This window comes from Salmo trutta, chromosome 35 (assembly GCF_901001165.1).
Source record: "Salmo trutta chromosome 35, fSalTru1.1, whole genome shotgun sequence".
NCBI classification, from domain to species: Eukaryota; Metazoa; Chordata; class Actinopteri; order Salmoniformes; family Salmonidae; genus Salmo; species Salmo trutta.
Window position 1 is genome coordinate 29,910,849 of NC_042991.1, and position 23,204 is coordinate 29,934,052.

Below are 23,204 nucleotides of genomic sequence, written 5' to 3' on the forward strand. Positions count from 1 at the left end.
GAAACCTTTGACTTAAAATACGTTTTCGGTGTCTGAGCTTGCCTTAGTGCCGATTACAATAGCCGCAACATCCAAACACTAAAGTATATGCATTTGTCAGGCAGGACCATACAGCACTGAATGAGAGCAAATTTGACTTGACAGATCTATATTTACAGGTCTATATTTCCAAGATACATTAAGATATGTTTGTATGTAGGGAAGACAACTGACTACTTGTATTGCAAATTGCAGCAATATCAGAGCTTGTCATTTTGAGTTACATCAGCTTGTGGCTCACCCCACTTCCAGCCATGCGTCATTCTGCAAAGTTTGACTTTAGGTGGTGTGTGACTATTTGTCAATTTAACCCCTTTCAGTAAAACATTTTTACACAACCATCCATTTCATATATGGGAGACTTGAGATATGAAAAAACATGGTTGTGCTTTGTTGTACCTGGGGTAGGGATACCGCAAACGAAAGCCTTTGAGTATTGGGCACTAGCGTACTAATGATAACTATGAAACTGAAAGACTCAATACTGAAAATTAAGACAGTAGTTGATGGGAAAAGGTTAGTACAATGTATATAAAACATTCAACCGTCACAGAATAAGGCAGCAAGAAGCAGACTAGCCTCTGCTTGCGCTAGTCTGTTGTACAGTGCCTTCAGAAAGTATTCACATCACTACTTTTCCCACATTGTTGTTACAGCCTGAAACTTCAATTAGAGATTTGTCACTGATCTACACAACACCCATTAATGTCAAAATTGAATTTTGTTTGTAGAAATGTTTCAAATAAATGAAAAGCTGAAACGTCTTGAGTCAAGTATTCAACCCCTTTGTTATGGCAAGCCTAAGTTCAGGTATATAAAATGCGCTTAACAAATCAGAGTTGCACGGAATCAGTGTTCAAGTGGTTAACCTGATTTGAATGACTAATCTGTACACCACAAAATTCTGTAAGGTCCATCAATCGAGTAGTGAACTTCAAGCAGAGTCAACCATAAAGACCAGGGAGGTTTTCCAATGCCTCATAAAGAAGGGCACTGATAGGTAGATATGTAAAATTAAGATGAATATATCCCTTTAAGCATAGTGAAATTCTTCAGTTATGGGTGGTGTATCAATACACCCAGTTACTACAAAGAGACAGGTGCCCTTAAGGCATTTGCCAGAGGGAAAGGAAACTGCTCAGATTGAGGCCAGAGGTGATTTTAAAACAGTAATAGTTGTGATTAGAGAAATGATGGATCAACGTTGTTACTCCACAATACTAACCGAAATGTCGCAGCCAATGTGAATGAGTTTCCCCACAAAAGGGCTTTATTACACACATACTCAGCACCCTCAGACAATCCTGCAAGTGAAGAAGCCCGATGTAGGTCCTGGGCTGGCGTGGTTACACATGGTCTGCGGTTGAAGCTGGTTGTATGTACTGCTAAATTCTCTAAACCGATGTTGGAGGCAGCTTATGGCAGAGAAATTCATGTTAAGTTTGGCGGACATTACTGCAATCAACATGACATGTGAAGGAAGCGTGCAATTGAGGCATCTGTTCATTTTAGGGGTTCTTTTGTCCCCAGCACAAGGTGCACCTGTGTAATGATCATGCTCTTTAATCAGCTTCTTGATATGCCACACCTGTCAGGTTAATCTTGGCAAAGGAGAAATGCTCACTAACAGGGATTAAGTGCAAAAAAAAAAATGAGAAAAGCTTTTTGTGCATATGGAACATGTGCTCTTTTATTTCAGCTCATGAAACTTTGTTGCATTTGTCCAGTATTTTTAATTCGGGCAGTAAAGAGTATTAAAATCAAGGGGTATGACTACTTTGAAGGCACTGCCTATGAGAGGTAGCTGGATACTTTACATGGACCTATTTTCAAGAATAGCAGGCTAAGGCCTAGTTCTGTGACTGACATGGCCTCACTTCACACTTGATGTTCACTCACATGGGGTACAGAGAATGAACACTGAAAATGTACATTGATTAGAGAAATAAAGTGGGACTGGAATTTGAGGTTTAATATAAATGTTAAAGGTTGAATAGATTGGGGACTATACATTAGGAAATAAATGCATTCAACTGATTAAGAACGTTATCGTTAAGGTATGAAGCATAGACTTACGCTTCAAGGACAGGGCCTTATAACCCACATGGCTCAACTGCTGTTTTTTTCTGGCCATACATCAGGTCTGGGGTCAATGGAACAATAACTAATTGGTGATGCAAAATGTTGAGGCAAGGTGGGAGTGCTTGACTTGGGTGGGAGCTCAGAACCTTTACTTCCTAATGTCTGAGCGCCTGTTCCTCAGAACGCATAAGGTGTAACGCCGGCGCCTAAATCAGTACTGCCATTTAGGCCAAGTCAAGCACTGGTGACTGGGAATGTCCATTGACAAGTGATGGAACAGTAATAGGGTCCTTCTAGCTAATGAGTTATCCCTAGGGTCTGAGTTGCTACAGCCGATGTCAAACGATAGCCAGGGTTCAGAGGAACCGGTAATACGCCGCAAATGTTTATTCAAGTAGCCTGACATCCAAAATGAAAGAGCGGGTTAGATTTAGTAACAAGGCAGTAGACAAAACGGCTTGGCCTATTGAAGTGCTTCTCTGCCACAATACAACTTCCCTTCCATTGAGGGGAACCAAAAATTGGCAATTGAGCAGGCATCCCATTACTCAGCACAATAACGCCGGTACACACGGAACTTTAATGTCAAGGAAAACTGGCCATGTCAGACATATTGGAAGTAACGCAAATCCTACCTATAGGGCAACAGAAGCAAACATTGGTCCTGCCAGTCAAATACATTGGCACCCTTGCCTCCCTCATTTTAGTTGAGAATTATTCATACATTGGGTTGTCACAATTACAAAACCCCTTTTCCATGTTTAGGAAACTAATTGCATGGGCGAAGTTGGCACCCAGGAGATTGTAACTTTTAACCATCATGAGCTTGCGTCCAATTTGACCCACTTCAGCAGCAACTTCAAAATTGAGTGGTGACTTGCAACTGTTTGATGGGATTCAGATGACTTATCACAGGAAGTCAAGTGTGTAGCAACCATTGCTAGGAGCTTGTGTTTAGGTTAGCCTGCTGGAAGACCAACCATCAGACCCTGTTTAGACAGTTGGAGGAATATTATCAAGTGGTTTGTGTACAATCTGCCAGTTTCATGTCTTGCACTTTTAAGGCCCCTAGTACCAGAGGCAAAGTAACCCAGCAGTGTCAAACTGCCATGCGATTGGAGAGAGTGTTTTGACTGCTTCATTGTGGTGAACAGGAAGACCAGAATTATGTCTTGAACTTCCAAAACTACCCAACACCTTAATTCTGGGGGAATTAAGGTTGCAATACAGTCACCAATACCAAATGAATTAAAGCTTGTCCCTACAAACGGTGCAATAATGCTGTGGGGTTGGTAGTCAGCTGCTATGGTCAATGTCCAAAAACTGGGTCTCCATTGGTCATGAGCAGTCCAGTAGGATGACCCAAACCACCCATTATAAACCTACAGTAACATCTGTACAGCAGGCACCCCTCAACTTGAGCAGTTTGAAGCAAGCCAAATTGCAAGTAGAAAGGTACAGCAAGCTCAGAACTACATGCATTTTGTGCCGTAATTGTCAAAGGTTATTTAACCAAGTATTGCACCTGGGTGTCAATAACTGTCCATGCCTTGGTGATTTTCTTAACATTGAAAAATGTATTTAGTCTGCAATGTTAACAAACCAAGCTGCAAATTTAGAGTTCTTAACTACAGTGCCAATATTGTCTGGCACTACATGCTGTAGAAGAGGCTTAGTAAATAGCTATTGAGTAATTACATGGAACAACTTCTGCAAAAGGACTTCATGGAACACAAGTCCAATGTGTGGAGACTTAAAATCAGTTAACCAAAACTGAAGCTTTATTATATTAGAACAAGTGTGAGTCAGAGAGAAGAACAGGTCCAGAAGAGATCTGCTTCTTATACTGGCTGGCATCTGTAGCTCTAGGACCTAGAACAAGAGCAGACACCAACTTCAGGGTCTGGAGGACATACTGATACCACAGAGCCATCAGCGGCCAGAAATCACTAGATAAACGGAGCCATACCTCTTTTTGAGCCAGTTGGTCTGAGAGAGTTTGCATACCTCAGGGCATTTGCACACTGGCCTGAACAGATGCCATCAGGTTTGGTGGTGTCACAGAGGACTGCATCACAATGCACAAAGATCTATGGAGAGAACAGAGTATTTAAAATACAACTCAGGCTAGCATCTAAGAGATTAGACTTTCTAGAGGAAACAGTCTACATCACCTGTTCTTTCAGAACTGCATCATCCTTGGTGAAGGTGAACATGTTGATGGAGAAGCGTTTGATGTGAGCTGGGACCTGAACCCTTGTGTCCGCAACGACGGGATGGAAGACCGTGAGGTACAGGTCATCAAGATTCTCACAGCTGAGAGTAGGAGTGGGCAAGAGATTAGATACAAATCATGAAGAATCCTGGCTGTATTCATTAATGCATACCAAACGGTTTGGGGCAGGAAGTCCATTTGTTTCAGCCAGTTCACTAGTGAATGAGACCCTGGCCACTGTTATTCTGCCTAAAATGACCCCAGAAAAAAACATGCTAGCTACCTGTCAACAATGAGGTCCCAGCTAGGAAGAGAAGTTCTGTCCTTGTGCAGCGTGGCCCAGCAGTTCTCCAACACCACCTCTATTTGAGGGTCAGTGGACTGCATCAGCTCCACCTCAAAATACAGAGGCTGTCTCAAGTACTTTTCCACTGGGTAGTCCTCATTTTGGTAGAATAAGGCATAAGAGCTATCTGAAAGACAGAGCCAGTGAGCAGAGTTCACCTGAAGGTTTACATTAACATGATTGCTTAATTTTAGAACTAGTAACCCAAGCAGTCTGACTAGAACAAGGCTGATTTGTGACACTGTCACTTAAACTCATCTTACCCTGGGACAGTCTGATTTGGACCACCAGATGTCCCACCCCAGGATCTGCCACAGGGTCAGTTCTCCTTGGGCTAGCACGGAATGCCATGGTCTTTGTGTGGTTGAGCAGGTAGTAGCAAGAGACGGTGTGCCTGAAACACGAGGGCCAACCAGTGACAATATGCACAGGACGGAAAATCATTCACAACATAGTGGCATGCATTCTTACCGATACTCTGGAGCGGATGGACCTTTCCTACTTTGTTTGCCTGTGTTGTATGGCAGGGCAATTTCATTCTTATACACCATGACATCGTCAAAGAACTAGAAAGGTAAGAACAATTAGAAATGCAATATGTCATTCACGATACCGAGGTAGAATCTTAACACATGGGTCCATATGCATAAAGTGTCAGTAGGGGTGCCGATCGAATCCTAGACCGCACATCTGCATTGTGTCCCACCCACCCCTCTTTTACACTGCTCTGTTCATCATATATGCATAGTCACTTTAACCATATCTACCTCAATCAGCCTGACCAACCAGTGTCTGCATGTAGCATCGCTACTTCTATAAGTGTTCTTTACCTACTGTTCACGTAAAACCTTTTTTGCACTATTGGTTACAGCCTGCAAGTAAGCATTTCATTGTAAGGGCACACGTGACAAATTTTGAAATCCCTTGTAATCTGATTTTAAAAGTTAGAGATCCACATTACTGATGAGTTATCAGGCCTAGAAGCAGCCTTACCGTTCTTGTGGTGCCACAGGAGTTGAGTTTGAAGGAGAAGAAAGCAAAGCGGTCATTGCTGAAGGCTGGTTTACATGACTGGTCCCTCAAGGTCAGGTATTCAGGGTTCAAGTTGCTAACAGATTCCACCTTAACCGCCAGTGCAGTCGCTGTGCCGTTGGAGTAGCACTCTGAAATGTGTTCAAAGCAAGTGCAGATAAGTCAGTCTCTTGCCCTAATGCGAGACTGCATTCCAGTAATATTTTAAGCAATTGCGTTAGCTATTTTTACAGTAACATTAAAATACAAAGCCATTTTAAACAGAACACAAACCAGTTGTAGTCAGGGGGAAATAGCAGGCAAGTGAAAGGTCATCGAGTTGCCACATGTTAGGCATCTCCAACAGCAGCAAGTCCACTCTGGCTCTGATAGATTTGAAGTGAACCAACTGGAAAGCAACAGTTACTTTTAGTTCAGGGGGGGGTAATTACATTTAAACAGTTTGAGCTAATGGTCAGAACGTAATTTAACACCACAAATAAATCCCAAGAGCGAAGTTGACCATCACAACCATTTGAAATTCCCTAAAAGAACAAACTTTGTGGGGCAAATAAAAGCACCATGTTGCCAACCCCTGATGTATTAGGCAGTTCAATAGTCGTCCGAGGCATTTTGCGCAGCGAGAGAGTCATGCGGCATTAGCGTTAGTAATCATGGATCAGAACTCATACCTCAAATGCTGCAGCAGGTGCAGTGAAGGGCACCACGATACTGAAGTGTGTGCCGTTGCCAGTGAGACTGTACAGCTTTGCCAGCTCAGTATCCAGCTCCCTCCATGAACCAGCATGAAGCATCATGGTCTGGAAGTTATCCTGTTTGCTCCCGTATTTTACAGAGAAGTAGAAGTTCTCCTGGTCGCAGCTGCCGGTGATTGTGGGAAGAACTGAGACAGAAAATGTAGCTAAGGAAAAAGTTGATCTGAAGCACTGGATGGGTGCTCACCCAGGGCCCAGTTTGCCTATTGGATAGGATTAAGTGCATTGAAGTAGAAACTAAATTGTTTCCTATGCATTTCACTTGATTAAATGCATAGGAATAGAATCTGCATCTCCATGGAAGTCAACAATTGAGTGTTGCTTTCAATCAGATGCCTTACTGGGTCCTGCAGTCAATCTACTGAAGCGATTGATATTTAACCTAGGTGGCCTTACCAACATCTTCCCGGGAGGCCTCCAGCTCAGCAGGGTGGGGGAAGGGTGTTTGTTCAGGCAGGACGAGCAGACCGAAGACCAGAGGGAGGAAGTACACAGTTGTAAGGGGATCAGGGTTCTGCATATATTAAATAGAAAAAAAGCATTACATGTTGGTCATGTTCAGCATGAGGCACGTTTCAAATGGATGCAGCATCTACTCAGATTTACTATGTGAGCCAAAACACCAAGTTGCCCTTTATGAAATCCTGTTCGTATATACACACACACATTAGCAATGTTCTTTTACAGACCGAGTCTGTCATTGCAGCAGTACATTTAACTGAAGGAACACACTTGTTTCAGGACTAATTCATCTGAGAAGGGCACTCTTAGTGAGAAGGTCTTGGAGCCGTTAGCAAAGTGGTGCTCCTGGACATCAAAGCCTCTGGCATTGCACTCTGCAACAGTTAGCACCCTGGTGGTAAAGGTGATGTTCATCAGCTCCACATCATGGAGGAAGGTACCCAGGAGGATGTCAAACACTCTCTGCTCAGGAACAGTGCCTGGAAGAGAGGCCATAACATGGGTTAAAGGTAAAGAGAACTTAACAGGTGTTCCAGAAATAGTTTAAAGTATGCAACTTTTATACCAGGGAGTTATGTTTCCTCCTTGGAGACTGGGACAGCATCTGCTAGAGTCAAGGTTACCGCCACACTAAATGTTTGTGAACTGTACACCATCCTGAACAGACCCGCCTGCATTCAGTACAAGTGAAGCAGACTTACTGTCAATAACATGTGGAGGCCTGGGCATCAGAGGAGTTGTGATGGGGAAGAGGACTTTGTATCTTGTGTCAGCCTGTGTGTTTTCTGCCCTCCACAGCAACTCAAGCATCGGTTCAACAGTGTAGGTTATGTGGTAAGCATAATCTTGGGCATGACTCTGCAATCAATACAAATAGAAGTTGTATAAATCAAGCAACTGTCAAGACATGTTCTGCTCATTAGGCAGATGAAGACACTGAAAGAATTACATTAAGAAACGCATCTTGTGGCCTAATGAACAATATGAAAGTAGTCTGACCTTGTAGTAGCCATCAGGTGACCCCACTGGAATCTCAATGATGATGTGAGACTCCATGACAGACATCTTGTAGTGTCTGGTGGCCATCTTGGTTTTGTCCAGCCTCTGGCCATAGATACCCATGTGTGTCTCCAGAATCTTAACAGCACTAGAAATCAGCGGGGTGATGCGGCGAGGCACATGCCAGGTGATGACCTTGTCAGTGAAGACTACACCACCTGACCAATTGGGCAAGACACAATCAGAAATGTGCTGCTTTTGTAAAAAGCCAGAGATGCCCTTTAGAAAGCATATGTACCAGTAGGACAGGCAGCAGCTGAATCCACAATCAAATTGCCAGTCTTGTAGTAAGTGGACACACTGAAGACCTCCATAGGAACTCCAGCCACCTGGTGAGAAAGTAATGTATTAGTCACATGGCATGTTCTAACCAATATGTCATTATGATGACAGGGAAGTGACAACCAAGAAAATTGCTTAGGCCAGTGATGATCACCTCTACAGAATAAGTCTCTGCCATGTTGTAGGGGCTTCGGATCACCAGTCTTGTTTGGGTCATCATGGCACCATAACCAGCCCGCTGAGCATCAGTCAGTAACATGACCTTGGGGTCAGGGGTGTGGAATGTCATCTTCCAGATGCCATTTGGAGCAACGGCAGCCTGTGGTGGAAAGGAAAATAGTAACTACAGAGAATGTAGCCAGTCTACGTGTATATAAAAAAGTGAATCATCTTAAATGACATACATCAGGGATGGCATCTTCCCAGGAATCATGAACCTGCTGGCCAGCGACCATTTTGACAGGGGTCTCTGGAGTGACCATGAGGCTTGACACCTGAACAGAGCAAATCACCAAGGCTAGATCAATAAATTCTACACCAAAGTATTGCACCCACCTTAAAAAGCAGTAAAACTAAATCTAGGGATACTCAGAATGGCCTCACCTCCATGTAGTTCCTGTCACAAAGAATTTCCCGGGAGGCCCAGGGGGAGTAGCTGCACGTCTCGGTCACATGCTTGACCTGCTCTGAATGGCCATCTCTATACATTCGCAGTCGCAGGCCAAGGGTGAACACCACATCCACCTATGGAACAAATCACTTAGTTCTGGGTCATGTTCATTAGGCACAAAGCATAAGACTAGCCAAAACAGGAAGGGACTACCTGGAATGCCAAGTTTTCCATTTAAGGGTAACTTTTGGCATTGTTTGCACTAAATGCATACTGTTCAAGTTGAAATGTATACGTCAGCTGATAAGACTAACAGCAAGATTGATTAAGGACAAGGTAGTTGTCATTTAACTGCATTGTCCCTTTTGGAAATGTACCTGGTTGTCAACATAACAGCCCAACAAGGACGCAAAGACTTTGGTGTTGCCCCAAGGGTCAGACTCAACGCTGTATCCACACTGGGCAGCCAAGGTGTGCGACAACGGTATAATGTCAGTGCCATCTGAAAGAACCGTTGCGGATTAGACTTTGAAATAGAATGTTCACACCAACTTGTCATGACGCTTCAGTACTTAGACTCACCGATGGCATCAATTTCTAGCTGGCTACCGACAGCCAAAGTTTTGTCCAATGTTAGCCTCAAGACGTTGCCAAGACACGCAGACCGCAAGCCATTATCTGGAGAGAAGATACCAGTAAGTCCTACTGAGCAGTATTAGTCAGGTACACAACGTCATACAATTAGGGAGCCCTTACTTGAACTAGGCTTGGAACTTGGCCTCTGGAACTGACCAGAGACAGCAACACTCAGCAAAACCCATGTCACACTAAAATGAGAGTACAACATATAAATCACACATTTATCAAACATTAAAAATAAAAATTTAAAAAATACTTACAGACATCTAAAAACACACATCACACCAAATGGGCACTTTGGCTTGTACACAGCCACAAAAACCCCACTGTCATAAGAGGAAGCGCAGCACAGAAGGAGACTGTACCACTGGAATACTGTGCTTGAGCCCTTTCCCAGGTGTTTTATCTGGTAGCCAATCACACTGGCCACAGGTCATTATCAATCAACGGTCCACATTCACAGCTCGTTAGCTGTAATCAGAGGACAGAACAGTCAGATTGAAATGCATTTTATATGCTTCTCTTTCATGTAGAGAAAATAAGTTGTATTTATATCTGAAATGTTATCAGGGAGGTGATCAGCGAACAATGAAAAGTAGGGCAAAGGGGGTGCTGCTGGATTAGGTCTAGATGGGATACAGGTTTTTTCAAATTGACTTCAAAAGTATTTTTTTTTACATTTTAGCTAACCCTTTTCCTAACCTTAACCTACTTCTCCTAACCTGCTACATTAATTATTCTAACCTGCTGCATAAGTTCTCCTTAAGCTGCTACAAAAAGTCAATTTTGACAAAAGCTGTATCCCTTCGAGACAAAATCGGTTTTACTGGCCTATTTCAATAATAGCATTAATAGTTTACACAGGCAGACTAATTCCGATCTTTGTCCAATAATAAGTATTTTGACCAATCAGATCAGCTCTTTTGCCAATCATTGGGCAAAAGATCAGAATTGGGCTGCCTGTGTAGACACAGCTAAGACACACTATTCAGTGATGTTGTCAAGTCACTAAACCTCAAGTCTGAGTCTGGCCCTAAGTCCCTATTGTTTGAGTCTGAGTCCTTTATACTTGAGTCAAGAGTCCCTTGGTAGTGCTAAATTCTGCGGTCCAACCAGTGCTTGACTTGGGCAGGAGCTCACCGAAGCTGAGTATCGGCACCTCAAATATTCTACTGATTGAGGTCCTGTTCCTCTTATAGAATATTAGCTAACAAGTATTGTGGAGCGCCTGCACCGAAATATGAACAGTACCTGCACCCAAAATGAGTTACGGAACCTATTTCAGTCCAAGTCAAGCACTGGATCCAACCATTTTTTAAATCTAAATTCTGTCCATTGTAAGGATGGTAGCGTACGAGTCGAGTCACGAGTCATGAAAAATGTGATTTGAGTCTGAGTCAAGTCCGAGACGTGGACTTGAGTACAACACTGATACTATTACTCATTAATTCAGAAAAATCACATTTCGTCATGTTGTATATTGCACACCAAAAGTGCATTGATACTAGGTTACCGATTAACAATTGAAATAACGGAACTGGAGCTTGTTATTGAATACTGTACACACTGTTCACCTAGCATGTGGGAGCCAGAAGCGGTATGGATTAATACTTATATTCACAAGTTTAGGTTCATGATTGTACTTGTAAGACTAGCATCAAACTATCACAAAGAAACCTATTGTGGTTTGCATCAAATTATATCACATAATTATTTATTTGTATTTAACCCTTGTGTGGTGTTCGGGTCTGTGGGACTCATTTTGAATGTTAACTAAAAGATAAATGATACAATTAATTCTTTTTTCAACCTGAGACTCATTGGCCTTGGCTCATTTTCTGTGAAGAACATGTAGTAAAATAACACATTTTCATTGAGTGCACACTGTGCACCCCCCTACACATTTATATTACATATGTGGTGTTCGGGTCCACTGGACCCGAGGGTAATAAAAATGTGGAAAAGTATGTGTGTAGGTGAAAACAAGTAAAAATGAAACAAAAAGGTTTGCTGTGTGCCTTCACTCTGTCCTCCTCCTCCTACCTGGGCCTGCTGTTTCAACATAGCACCAAGAGCCTGTCTGTCTCCCCGCCTGTCTGCCTGTCTGCCACTTTTCTCACACTCTTTACCCTTTGTAGTGTGTGAAACTACACAGTGTCTTGCGGGAACCTGCACAATGTTATTACAATACATTATTTTGATACATTATTTCCGATACATTGTAAAAAATACTGTTTTTTTCCCACACTCTACCCCAGCCAGGTGCAAATTGGGGGGAGGGACACAACAAATAAATAGCTTTGCATGTGTGGCTCCTTACCACAATCGATCAGTGGCAAAACTCATCTCTGCTCAGAGGGCCTTAGAAATCATTTTTGCAGAGAGAGAAGCTAGTGTGGAAGGAACATCTTCCACTTTGGAAGATGAAAAACTTTCCGAATATGATGATCATGTCTCTGTCAATTCGGAGTCTGACAGTAAGTTGGAAGAAGGGGATGAGATTGACCCTCAGCCAGCCCCAGGACCAACCCGTCAGCAACCAGCTCATCAGCAGCCTGCAGGAGGATGTCAAAAAAGGGTGAAATTGAATGGTCTTCTTGCCCAAAGAATGAGCCACCCCGCATGGCTGCCAATGTGATAAGGATGCAACCAGGGCCGACGCGGACGGCGCTTACTCATGAGCAGGACATAAAGTCTTCTTTTGAACTGTTCATCCAAGGCACAATACAGAAAATTGTTCTGGACTGCACTAATTTGGAGGGATGGCATGTGGACCAAAGTTATTTACATACATACTTTGGGGTTGTTATCCTTGCTGGTATTTTCAGATCCAATGGGGAATCCACAGAATCCCCGTAGGATGCAGAAACTGGCAACATCTGTGCAACATCTCTGGAAAACTTTCACATTATTTCCAGATTATCCGCTTCGATAACCGAGACACCAGACCAGCTCGGTGGCAAAGACAACCTAGCTGCAATCAGATCAGTGTGGGACAAGTGGGTGGACACCTTCCCCTGTTTTACAACCCTGGGCCCAACGTTACTGTTGATGAGCAGCTTATGTCATTTAGGGGCCGCTGCCCCTTCAGGCAGTACATACCGTCTAAACCCGCAAAATATGGAATCAAGATGTGGGCTGCCTGTGATGCTGCTTCATCATATGCGTGGATCTGTATTCGGGGAAAGCAGATGGAGGAGCCTCTGAGAAGAACCAAGGGATGTGGGTTGTGCTGACCAACTGGCAGGTGTCTTCACCGACATTTTCAACATGTCCCTGATTGAGTCTGTAATACCAACATGTTTCAAGCAGACCACCATAGTCCCTGTGCCCAAGAACATGAAGGCAACCTGCCTAAATGACTACAGACCCATAGCACTCACGTCCATAGCCATGAAGTGTTTTGAAAGGCTGGTAAGGGCTCACATCAACACCATTATCCCAGAAATCCTAGACCCACTCCAATTTGCATACTGCCCAAACAGATCCACAGATGATGCAATCTCTATTGCACTCCACACTGCCCTTTCCCACCTGGACAAAAGGAACACCTATGTGAGAATGATATTCATTGACTACAGCTCAGTGTTCAACACCATAGTACCCTCAAAGCTCATCACTAAGCTAAGGATCCTGGGACTAAACACCTCCCTCTGCAACTGGATCCTGGACTTCCTGACGGGCCGCCTCCAGGTGGTTAGGGTAGGCAACAACATGTCTGCCAGGCTGATCCTCAACACTGGAGCTCCCACTGGTGCGTGCTCAGTCCCCTCCTGTACTCCCTGTTCACCCACGACTGCATGGCCAGGCACGACTCCAACACCATCATTAAGTTCGCAGACGACACAACAGTTGTAGGCCTGATCACCGACAATGACAAGACAGCCTACAGGGAGGAGATCAGAGACCTGGCCGGGTGGTGCCAGAATAACAACCTATCGCTCAACGTAACCAAGACTAAGGAGATGATTGTGGACTACAGGAAAAGGAGGACCGAGCACGCCCCCATTCTCATAGACGGGGCTGTCGTGGAGCAGGTTGAGAGCTTCAAGTTCCTTAGTGTCCACATCACCAACAAATTAGAATGGTCCAAACACACCAAGACAATCGTGAAGAGGGCACAACAAAGCCTATTCCCCCTCAAAAAACTAAAAAGATTTGGCATGGGTCCTGAGATGCTCAAAAGGTTCTACAGCTGCAACATCGAGAGCATCCTGACTGGTTGCATCACTGCCTGGTACGGCAATTGCTCGGCCTCCGACCGCAAGGCACTACAGAGGGTAGCGCGTTGTCACAAGCGTCGAAGAGATGAGACCAAGGCGCAGCGGGTACCAGAATACTAGAAACACCTGCCTCCAATTGAGAGTCCAACACCCAATCCTAAACATAGAAAAGTAAACTAGACAGAACATAGAAATGCATACACAACACAATCCCTCTGCCACACCCTGACCAAAACTAATACAATTACTCCCTCTGCTGGTCAGGACGTGACAGTACCCCCCCTAAAGGTGCAGACTCTGAATGCACCTGAAAAGAAAAACACAGAAAACCCCAAAACAAACAGAAAAATCCCCCTAAACTACAGGAAGGGAAGGGAGGGTGGCTGCCGTCAACGACGGCACTGTGCTACACCCCCCCTCCCCAACCCACCTATATTGGAGGCGGCTCAGGTGCGGGACGTGGACTCCGCTCCACCCTTGACGTCGCCCACTTCGGTGGTGCCCCTGGCCGCGCCGGAGGACTGGTGGGCGACCCTGACTTCGCCCGGCTGGCGGACGACCCTGGCTGCACCCGGCTGGCGGGCGGCGATGGCTGCGCCCAGCTGGCGGGCGGCGATGGCTGATCCGGGCAGGCGGGCCACTCTGGCTGATCCGGGCAGGCGGGCCACTCTGGTTGATCCGGGCAGACGGGCCACTCTGGCAGCTCCGGGCAGACGGGCCACTCTGGCAGCTCCGGGCAGACGGGCCACTCTGGCAGCTCCGGGCAGACGGGCCACTCTGGCAGCTCCGGGCAGACGGGCCACTCTGGCAGCTCCGGGCAGACGGGCCCCTCTGGCAGCTCCGGGCAGACGGGCCGCTCTGGCGACTCCTGACTGGCGGGCGGCTCTGTCGACTCCTGACTGGCGGGCGGCTCTGGCGACTCCTGACTGGCGGGCGGCTCTGGCAACTCCTGACTGGCGGGCGGCTCTGGCGGCACCAGACTGGCGAGGCTGGGCTGACGCACTAGATGCCTGATGCGTGGGGCTGGTACAGGATGTGCCAGTCTGGGCACACGCACCTTAGGGCTAGTGCGGGGAGCGGGAACAGGCCGAGTCAGACTGGGCTGACGCACCTCAGGGCTAGTGCGGGGAGCTGGCCTGGGGCTCCATCCTCGCCCCGCAAAACTGCCCTTGTGCCCCCCCCCAAAAAAAATTATTGGGGCTGCCTCTCGGGTTTACTTAACTCCTCCATAGCCCTGGAAATGCTCATCCTCATCTCCTCCCACGTCCATCCTTCTTCCTCGTTCCTCCGCTGCTTGGTCCGAGTTTGGTGGGTAGTTCTGTCACAAGCGTCGAAGAGATGAGACCAAGGCGCAGCGGGTACCAGAATACTCATACTTTAATTTATTATTTAAAGTGAGTAACGGGAAAAACAAGAAACAAAACGACAGCTAACAGATTTGCAGGCTTGACAACAGCAGTGCAAATACAACTACCCACAACCCAACCAAACCAAACACACACCTCTATATAGGACTCTCAATCAGAGGCAACTAGAAACACATGCCTCCAATTGAGAGTCCAACACCCAATCCTAAACATAGAAAACTAAACTAGACAGAACGTAGAAATGCATACACAACAGAAACCCTCTGCCACGCCCTGACCAAAACTAATACAATTACTCCCTCTGCTGGTCAGGACGTGACACGCGTACGGCCCAGTACATCACTGGGGCTAAGTTGCCTGCCATCCAGGACCTCTACACCAGGCGGTGTCAGAGGAAGGCCCTAAACATTGTCAAAGACCCCAGCCACAGACTGTTCTCTCTACTACCGCATGGCAAGCGGTACCGGAGTGCCAAGTCTAGGACAAAAAGGCGTCTCAACAGTTTTTACCCCCAAGCCATGAGACTCCTGAACAGGTAATCAAATGGCTACCCGGACTATTTGCATTGTGTGCCTCCCCCAACCCCTCTTTTACGCTGCTGCTACTCTCTGTTTATCAAATATGCATATGAGGGAATCAAACCCTGAATTCAAAGGCAGGTTGAAGCCGTTTATTGGAGATGATACATGGACATACTGCCTCTATTGTCTGGCTGATTTCTACGCCAAACTTAATGATGTAAAAAAAAACACATGACAACTCAAAAACATACCCAAAAGGCAAAGCCTTACAACCGTTCCACCGAAAATAAGCTGCCATTTATGGTTAAAAAAATTGACTCTGCAAAGAAGGCTGAGGCCACCATGGCATTAGCTATCGCTAAACACTGTTCCATGCTGGCATGTGATCACATTGGAGAAGTATGTAAAGCTGCTTTCTCAGACTCCACTGCTGCTACCCACTTCAAAATGCACAGGATAAAGTGCACAGAAATGATTAATGGTGTTCTAGCACCATACTTTCTGAAAAAGTTTGTTGCAGATGTGGGTGACCAGCGTTTCAGCCTCCTCCTCAATGAGTCCACAGATGTAAGTGTTTCTAAGTACCTGGAGGTTGTGATAAGGTACTTTAGTGACACCAAGCAGACAATTGTATCAACATTTCTGGGGCTTGTTGAGTTGGAGGGAGGAGATGCCAAATCTATAGCCCGTGCTGTTGTGGCCTTCCTCGAGAAGTGTTGTCTTAAAAAAGAGAAACTCCTGGGGATAGGGACTGGTAATGCCTCTGTAATGACGGGGATTAACAATGGGGTCCATAAAGTGCTGAAGGAGGAGTATGGCCTCAAATATCTGGTTCTCATTCGCTGTGTGCCACTCTGCAGCTTGCTGTAAGTCATGCTTCCAATGACACCATCCCCCGTAGTGTGGAGTACTTGGTACGAGAGACTTATAACTGGTTTTCAGTGTCTCCAAAGCGTAGGGAGGCCTACAAGGCCATATATGAGACCATCAACTGTGGGGAGAAACCTTTACAGATAACCAAGGTGTGTGCCACACGTTGGCTCTCCATTGAACCTGCGGTTTCATGCATTTTGGACCAGTGGGAGGGGCTTAGGTTGCATTTCGCAGTCACCAAGTCCAGTGAACACTGCTACATGGCTGAGGTTTTATACTCCATGTACAGTGATCCTCAAAACATATTGTATCAGAATTTTTTGAAGTCAGTGCTGGGTGAGGTACAGTTGGCCATCAAGGCTTTTGAGGGAGAGCAAGTACTCCCAAGCTACTTGACAGCTTGGCTAGCCTGATCAAGTCTGTGAGCAGCAGGGTGCTGAATCCACTGGCAAATGTTGATGTACTCAAAGGGCCAATAGATGGATACATCAGTCCCAAACCGTACCTTGGTTACCTTTTTGAGTCAAATGCAGCTGAGCTCCACCTTGCGCCTGAGGATGAAAACAATGTCCGAAAGCGGTGTGTAGCCTTCACCATCTCCCTCACTAATGAGTTGAGGGTGAGACTGCCGGACAACATCGAAGCATTGCAGTACATGCCAGTTTTCAATGTGGAGGAAACTCTAAAGCACAATGAGAGCCCTGGAGAAATAGAAAAAATAGCCAAGCTCCTTGGCTACTCCCCTTTAGAGATAAACAAGATTGTCCAGCAATGGCGTGCCATCCATCTTAGTAAATGGAATGAGACAAAAAAACACACTGGGCTTCTGGAGTGAGATTTGGAAGTTCAGGGATGCAGCTGATATCAACCCGTTTCAAGAACATGCCATGGCTGCTGTGTCTGTGTTGTCCTTGCCACACTCGAATGCTGAAGTCAAGAGAGTATTCAGCCAAATGAGTGTGGTAAAAAGCTAATTTAGAAATCGGATGTCCTTGCAGACCCTTAACTTTTTTGGGCACATCAGCTGCTTACTCATTTAAGTCAGCTCCCTCAGTTGCTGAACCTGCCATAGAGAGCCTTGACCAAAATGACGATGACCCACTCTTTCTGTGAGCCAGCCCAGCCTGTGTGTGGAGGGGGGTCTGGGAAAAAAAACAATTAACCTGAATTATGGCCAGACTAGTTACCATCATTTTCTCACATTGCCATTGACAGTTTTTTCTATTGTTTCTTTTTGGTCCATTTAGATTGTTAATGTAGATTGTATACAAAAAATGTAAAAAATGTTATGGTTAAAAATGTTAATGTTTTACTGTGACTTGTTGTTGGCTCCTAAGTGGACCTTAAGGTTAAAAACCAAACCAAATTAAGAAAACTAAACTAAAAAAACAAAATAAAATAATAAACTAAGTAACTCCGCCAGAGTGTCTCTTTTGGGTCACTTCTGCCGGCCCCAAGCCCAGATAAAGGAGGAGGGTTGGAAATGTGACATTAAAAAAATAAGAATCGACAGAAGAAAGTTCATTTGTAGTTCTAAACATATTTTGGGTGTTTTTTACTCACTTTTTGTCTCTCCCACGATGTTATTCCTCTCTCCTACAGCGTCCATCACAATTACATGCACATGGCCAATTATGCAAATTAGGCGATGATGTCATTTAGCGACTTTTAGGACAGCCAATAGCTACTTTCCTTACTGAGGAGTTGGCAACACTGCTCCGTGTACAGAGTAGGCTAAACCTGTAGCTACACCCTATGGGCCTCCCGAGAGATTCTGTTTGACCGCACCTACATGGAGGTAAGTGAGCAGAGCATGCCCCAATGGACTAATGGAGGCCAACGTTACGCCAAAGGCCTTACATGTTCTGTTTTAAAGGCAAATATGCGCTGGAAGCCAAATACTCCATCTACATGTGACTCGGTTTTTATTGCAGTACAGTTCTAGAGACATACATCCCTCTACTTTCATATCACATCAATAAATTCCCATGCGAAATACACACTTGCTGTACACTTAACAGTTGCAGCGGACAGTATTTTTCAGTAACATGTTTGTGGCGTCAGTGTTGTGTACACAGATGTTCGGAGACGCAGATGGCTAATTAGCACAGATTGTCTGTTTTCTGTAACAAGGCAGTGTGTGAACCTTAACCCTACAATAGTATGTAGTAATCAAACCATGTTTTTTGATATGAGATATTCCTTATGTTTCTGAAACTGTACTGCAGCGACTAGTGTTAACCTTTTTTAGAGCAATGTTAACACTAGTCGCTAAACAAAACTCACCTGGCTAGAAGATGTTATCGTCAATAGGTAGTTAAGATACAGTGGGGGAAAAAAGTATTTGATCCCCTGCTGATTTTGTATGTTTGCCCACTGACAAAGAAATGATCAGTCTATAATTTTAATGTTAGGTTTATTTGAACAGTGAGAGACAGAATAACAACAAAAATATAGAGAAAAACGCATGTCAAAAATGTTATAAATTGATTTGCATTTTAATGAGGGAAATAAGTATTTGACCCCCTCTCAATCAGAAAGATTTCTGGCTCCCAGGTGTCTTTTATACAGGTAACGAGCTGAGATTAGGAGCACACTCTTAAAGGGAGTGCTCCTCACCGCAGCTTGTTACCTGTATAAAAGACACCTGTCCACAGAAGTAATCAATCAATCAGATTCCAAACTCTCCACCATGGCCAAGACCAAAGAGCTCTCCAAGGATGTCAGGGACAACATTGTAGACCTACACAAGGCTGGAATGGGCTACAAGACCATCGCCAAGCAGCTTGGTGAGAAGGTGACAACAGTCGGTGCGATTATTCGCAAATGGCAAGGTCTCCCTGCTGAAGAATACATATACATGCCCGTCTGAAGTTTGCCAATGAACATCTGAATGTTTCGGAGGACAACTGGTGAAAGTGTTGTGGTCAGATGAGACCAAAATGGAGCTCTTTGGCATCAATTCAACTCGCCGTGTTTGGAGGAGGAGGAATGCTTCCTATGACCCCAAGAACACCATCTCCACCGTCAAACATGGAGGTGTAAATATTATGCTTTGGGGGTGTTTTTCTGCTAAGGGGACAGGACAACTTCACCGCATCAAAGGGACGATGGACGGGGCCATGTACCGTCAAATCTTGGGTGAGAACCTCCTTCCCTCAGCCAGGGCATTGAAAATGGGTCGTGGATGGGTATTCCAGCATGACAATGACCCAAAACACACAGCCAAGGCAACAAAGGAGTGGCTCAAAAAGAAGTACGTTAAGGTCCTGGAGTGGCCTAGCCAGTCTCCAGACCTTAATCCCATAGAAAATCTGTGGAGGGAGCTGAAGGTTCGAGTTGCCAAACGTCAGCCTCAAAACCTTAATGACTTGGAGAAGATCTGCAAAGAGGAGTGGGACAAAATCATCCCTGAGATGTGTGCAAACCTGGTGGCCAACTACAAGAAACGTCTGACCTCTGTGATTGCCAACAAGGGTTTTGCCACCAAGTACTAAGTCATGTTTTGCAGAGGGGTCAAATACTTATTTCCCTCATTAAAACGCAAATCAATTTATAACATTTTTGACATGCGTTTTTTTCTGGATTTTTTGTTGTTGTTATTCTGTCTCTCACTGTTCAAATAAACCTACCATTAAAATTATAGACTGATCATTTCTTTGTCAGTGGGAAAACGTACAAAATCAGCAGGGGATCAAATACTTTTTTCCCTCACTGTATCAGGAGCAGACTGGATGTGATTGAATCCCTACAACATTACCATCAAATACTTCACCCTGGCATGCAGCTTCAAAACTCTAACTGGTTGGTTCTAAAACTAATACTGCAGAAAAATGGCCATGACATGACTACCAAACCTGGGTTCAGATAGTAATTGTTTTCTTTAAAATGAGCCTAATTGTAGTGCCAGATGGGCATAGACTTCACTTCTGGACTGTTGCCCTGTGGTAGGCAAGCTCAAATGAAGCAAGTATTGGAACATACTATTTGTTTGATACCTGATGGCTACCTGTCCTTTGCCCCAGAGTGTTTCTCTAACGGGACGATGGCTGCACTGGCGGTGAAGGTGGAGACAGCTGAGCCTGAGTGACCCTGCCTGTGGCCCCACCTACCACGATGCCTACTTTCACTTCACTGTCAACTCGTGTGGCACCACCCGGAAGGTACAATTACCCTGAGGTGATGGGGATTGTTCCCTTCTACAGGCCCTAAAGTAAATGTTCCTCTTATAGTTCATCAACAATGTCACGCTGTATGAGAATGAAATCTCATTGCCAGACGAACTTGAGGGGAAGACTAACGCAGAAACAACTTAAGACTCGGAAGAAAATCACTTAGTGATTACACAAATCATAACATTTATAATGAATATTTCTATGATTTTATCGCCAGTTGTTCAATACTCTAACCTCCATCTGCTACCAGTCATAGGCTCTGGAAGTAGGGGTGCTGCAGCACCCCCACCCCAAACATCTTCCTGTGGCAATGCTACCAGTGTAGGCATGTTTCCCTTAACCTAATGAGGGATGGTAGAATACTTGACTGTCCTGCTGCTACGTGGTCAATGTCACCGACACGCTTTCCTTCCTCATCTGGCCGCGCAACAATGAGACTGGGAACGGTCAGCTTATATTCAGAATGAGACTCACTCATGGTAAGAGTGCACTAATTTCAATTTGACCCCTGGCCTCTACATTTTAGTCAGTCCTGATCTGAGGATTGAATATTCCATCATTGGCATAAACTTAGCAGGTCTCCTTCACTGCATTTATAATCTTGATAAATTGCCTGATTGCCTGATTGCCTGGGTGGAAATATTTCCACCCTGTAATACTTCCACTTATCCAACCAGCTCCGGTCTGCAGGAGTAGTTATGGAGTAGGTGGTTGGTGAATTCAGCAGAGGCCTCTAGTTGATGTAGCATTTGCTATAGATCTGTCATGTTTATTGGGGCACAACAGGATATGAAAATGAGCATTTCTTATTGGATAAGTTCAGGTACCTCCCTGTTTCATGGCCGCTGAACACTTCCCCCGGTTTTCTCTTTCTATGTTCCAGATGCCTCATATAACTCGTTCCACCAGGAGGAGGACAACCCCGTGGTGACATACCTAAGACAGCCTCTGTACTTTGAGGTGGAGCTTACCAGGTCCACTGACCCCAAGGTGGCGCTATTGCTTGACCACTGCTGGGCTACACTCAACAAGGACTGTCTCCCAACCCAGATGGAATCTCATTAATGGGTAACTTGCTCTACTTTTGACCCAGACAAGTGTTTTGGGTAGTGGGTTACTTTGGATTTAATGCTGACTTAGCGTTCCAACCCTGATAACTTTTTTGAGTGCATTATTTCAATCTAAATGAACATGGTTGTATTCAGTAGATCTTTCTAAAAAGTGATCAGAATATGTAGGTATGTTAACTCCTTGAACCTGCTTTGTAGTATACCCCCTCAGGTAGGGCCAGCCTAATCAGGCTATTTCTAAAGAATTCAGACCAAACCACCGTAGGACTTCATTCACAAGGTGGTTGCGGTTACAGCTTTTTTTATTTGTCTGCTTAACTTGGTTCCTGTCTCCACTGGCAGCTGTGAGAAACCGGAGGCTCTGTACCATGTGGTCTTCCACCCAGTGGTGGATGACTCCAGGGTCCACTTCCCCTCTCACATCATACACTTTGAGGTCCAGATGTTCTCCTTCGCCAAGGATGTGAATTACCTTAGTGGCCAGGTAAAGTTCACAAAATAGTTTCTGTTTAGGTACATTTTGTTTGAGTGGTAATCATCCCTTTGTCTATTTGGTTCGTAGCTCTTTGTCCATTGCGTTGAGCTCATCTGTGACGCCAGTAGTCCCTCTGGCCTCTGTAGTGGACGGTGTGTGAACCAGGACAACAATGAGAAAGGTATGGAATGATTTTCAGACTCTGTCAAACACACCTGAACTAACAGGTTTTTCTCTCAACAGGGCAAAGACATCTGAGGAGCATCGCATATGTTTCATCTGGACAGGTTCTTCGTGTGTAAATGTCCGATGTGAGGAAAGTTCAAATAAAGTGTTCTACATTATTTGGTTTGATTCACTTGCACCTCAATCTATCAATTTCTCTAATTTGGCTTTTCATCAGGCATGGCAGTGTGAGTGGGTCAGAAAAAGTAACTTAAAATTAAGGTATCTTTAATGCTCATCTGGTTATTTGCATTCAACATCAAGGCATATACTTTAGTCATCTGACATGTATAAATCAACCCCCTTTTGTAATTCTGCAACTCGGCACCAGTTTTCCATCTGAGGGAAAAGTAACTTTTAAAATAAACAATTGGTATAAAAGCAGAACAGACTTCCAGTGTAGTAGGAAGAACTGACTCAGTGTTCCAGCATATTCCCCCAAAGTGATGCCAGTAGGGCTCCAAGGCTGTGGATGGATGCGAGCTCTGACTGCAGCGGTGTTGGTCTTTCAATTTTGGTAGTAAACAGATTCCAATTTCTCTCTTCTGAGGCATGTAGAATTGGCATTTTGGTTTACTTCCTGAATGAACTTTACCTAATTCAACGGTCCATGCATTGAGTTTACTGATGTTTAGGCTGTTAGTGCCGCTGAGTCCCAGGGTGAGATGGCGTGGAGTACTGGTATCTAGCCTGAGGCAGCATGTGATGAGTCGGGTCAGTCATTACACCAGTCAGTGCTGCAGCAAGACTGGAC

The 23,204-nt window shown here is 44.9% G+C and overlaps 1 protein-coding gene and 1 pseudogene across 1 annotated transcript; one reads left to right on the forward strand and one right to left on the reverse strand.

The window, feature by feature from the left end:
* Positions 1-3,865: 3,865 nt before the first annotated feature.
* Positions 3,866-9,904, reverse strand: zpax1 (zona pellucida protein AX 1). The gene is made up of 21 exons (XM_029734160.1): positions 9,782-9,904; positions 9,639-9,709; positions 9,465-9,560; positions 9,260-9,384; positions 8,876-9,016; positions 8,677-8,766; positions 8,427-8,591; positions 8,229-8,319; positions 7,931-8,148; positions 7,633-7,789; positions 7,202-7,410; positions 6,866-6,983; positions 6,386-6,597; positions 5,988-6,102; positions 5,676-5,845; positions 5,154-5,248; positions 4,946-5,076; positions 4,620-4,809; positions 4,296-4,437; positions 4,091-4,211; positions 3,866-3,993 (listed from the first exon to the last, which is right to left on the reverse strand). The coding sequence occupies exons 1-21, from the start codon at positions 9,799-9,801 to the stop codon at positions 3,911-3,913; spliced, it is 2,760 nt and encodes a 919-aa protein (XP_029590020.1). The 5' UTR covers positions 9,802-9,904; the 3' UTR covers positions 3,866-3,910.
* A 6,199-nt stretch (positions 9,905-16,103) lies between these two features.
* On the forward strand, positions 16,104-22,534 carry LOC115174420 (zona pellucida sperm-binding protein 2-like; annotated as a pseudogene).
* The last annotated feature ends 670 nt before the right edge of the window (positions 22,535-23,204 follow it).

Bases quoted from the DNA above. Each gene is read 5' to 3' on its own strand.
- zpax1 (XM_029734160.1), bottom strand. From the start codon at position 9,801: ATGTGTGTTTTTAGATGTCT. The intron at 8,320-8,426 runs GTGATCATCACT...CTTTCTCACCAG, and splicing joins CAGAGACTTATTCTGTAGAG to GTGGCTGGAGTTCCTATGGA. The intron at 7,790-7,930 runs GTCAGACTACTT...TATTGATTGCAG, and splicing joins CACCTGATGGCTACTACAAG to AGTCATGCCCAAGATTATGC.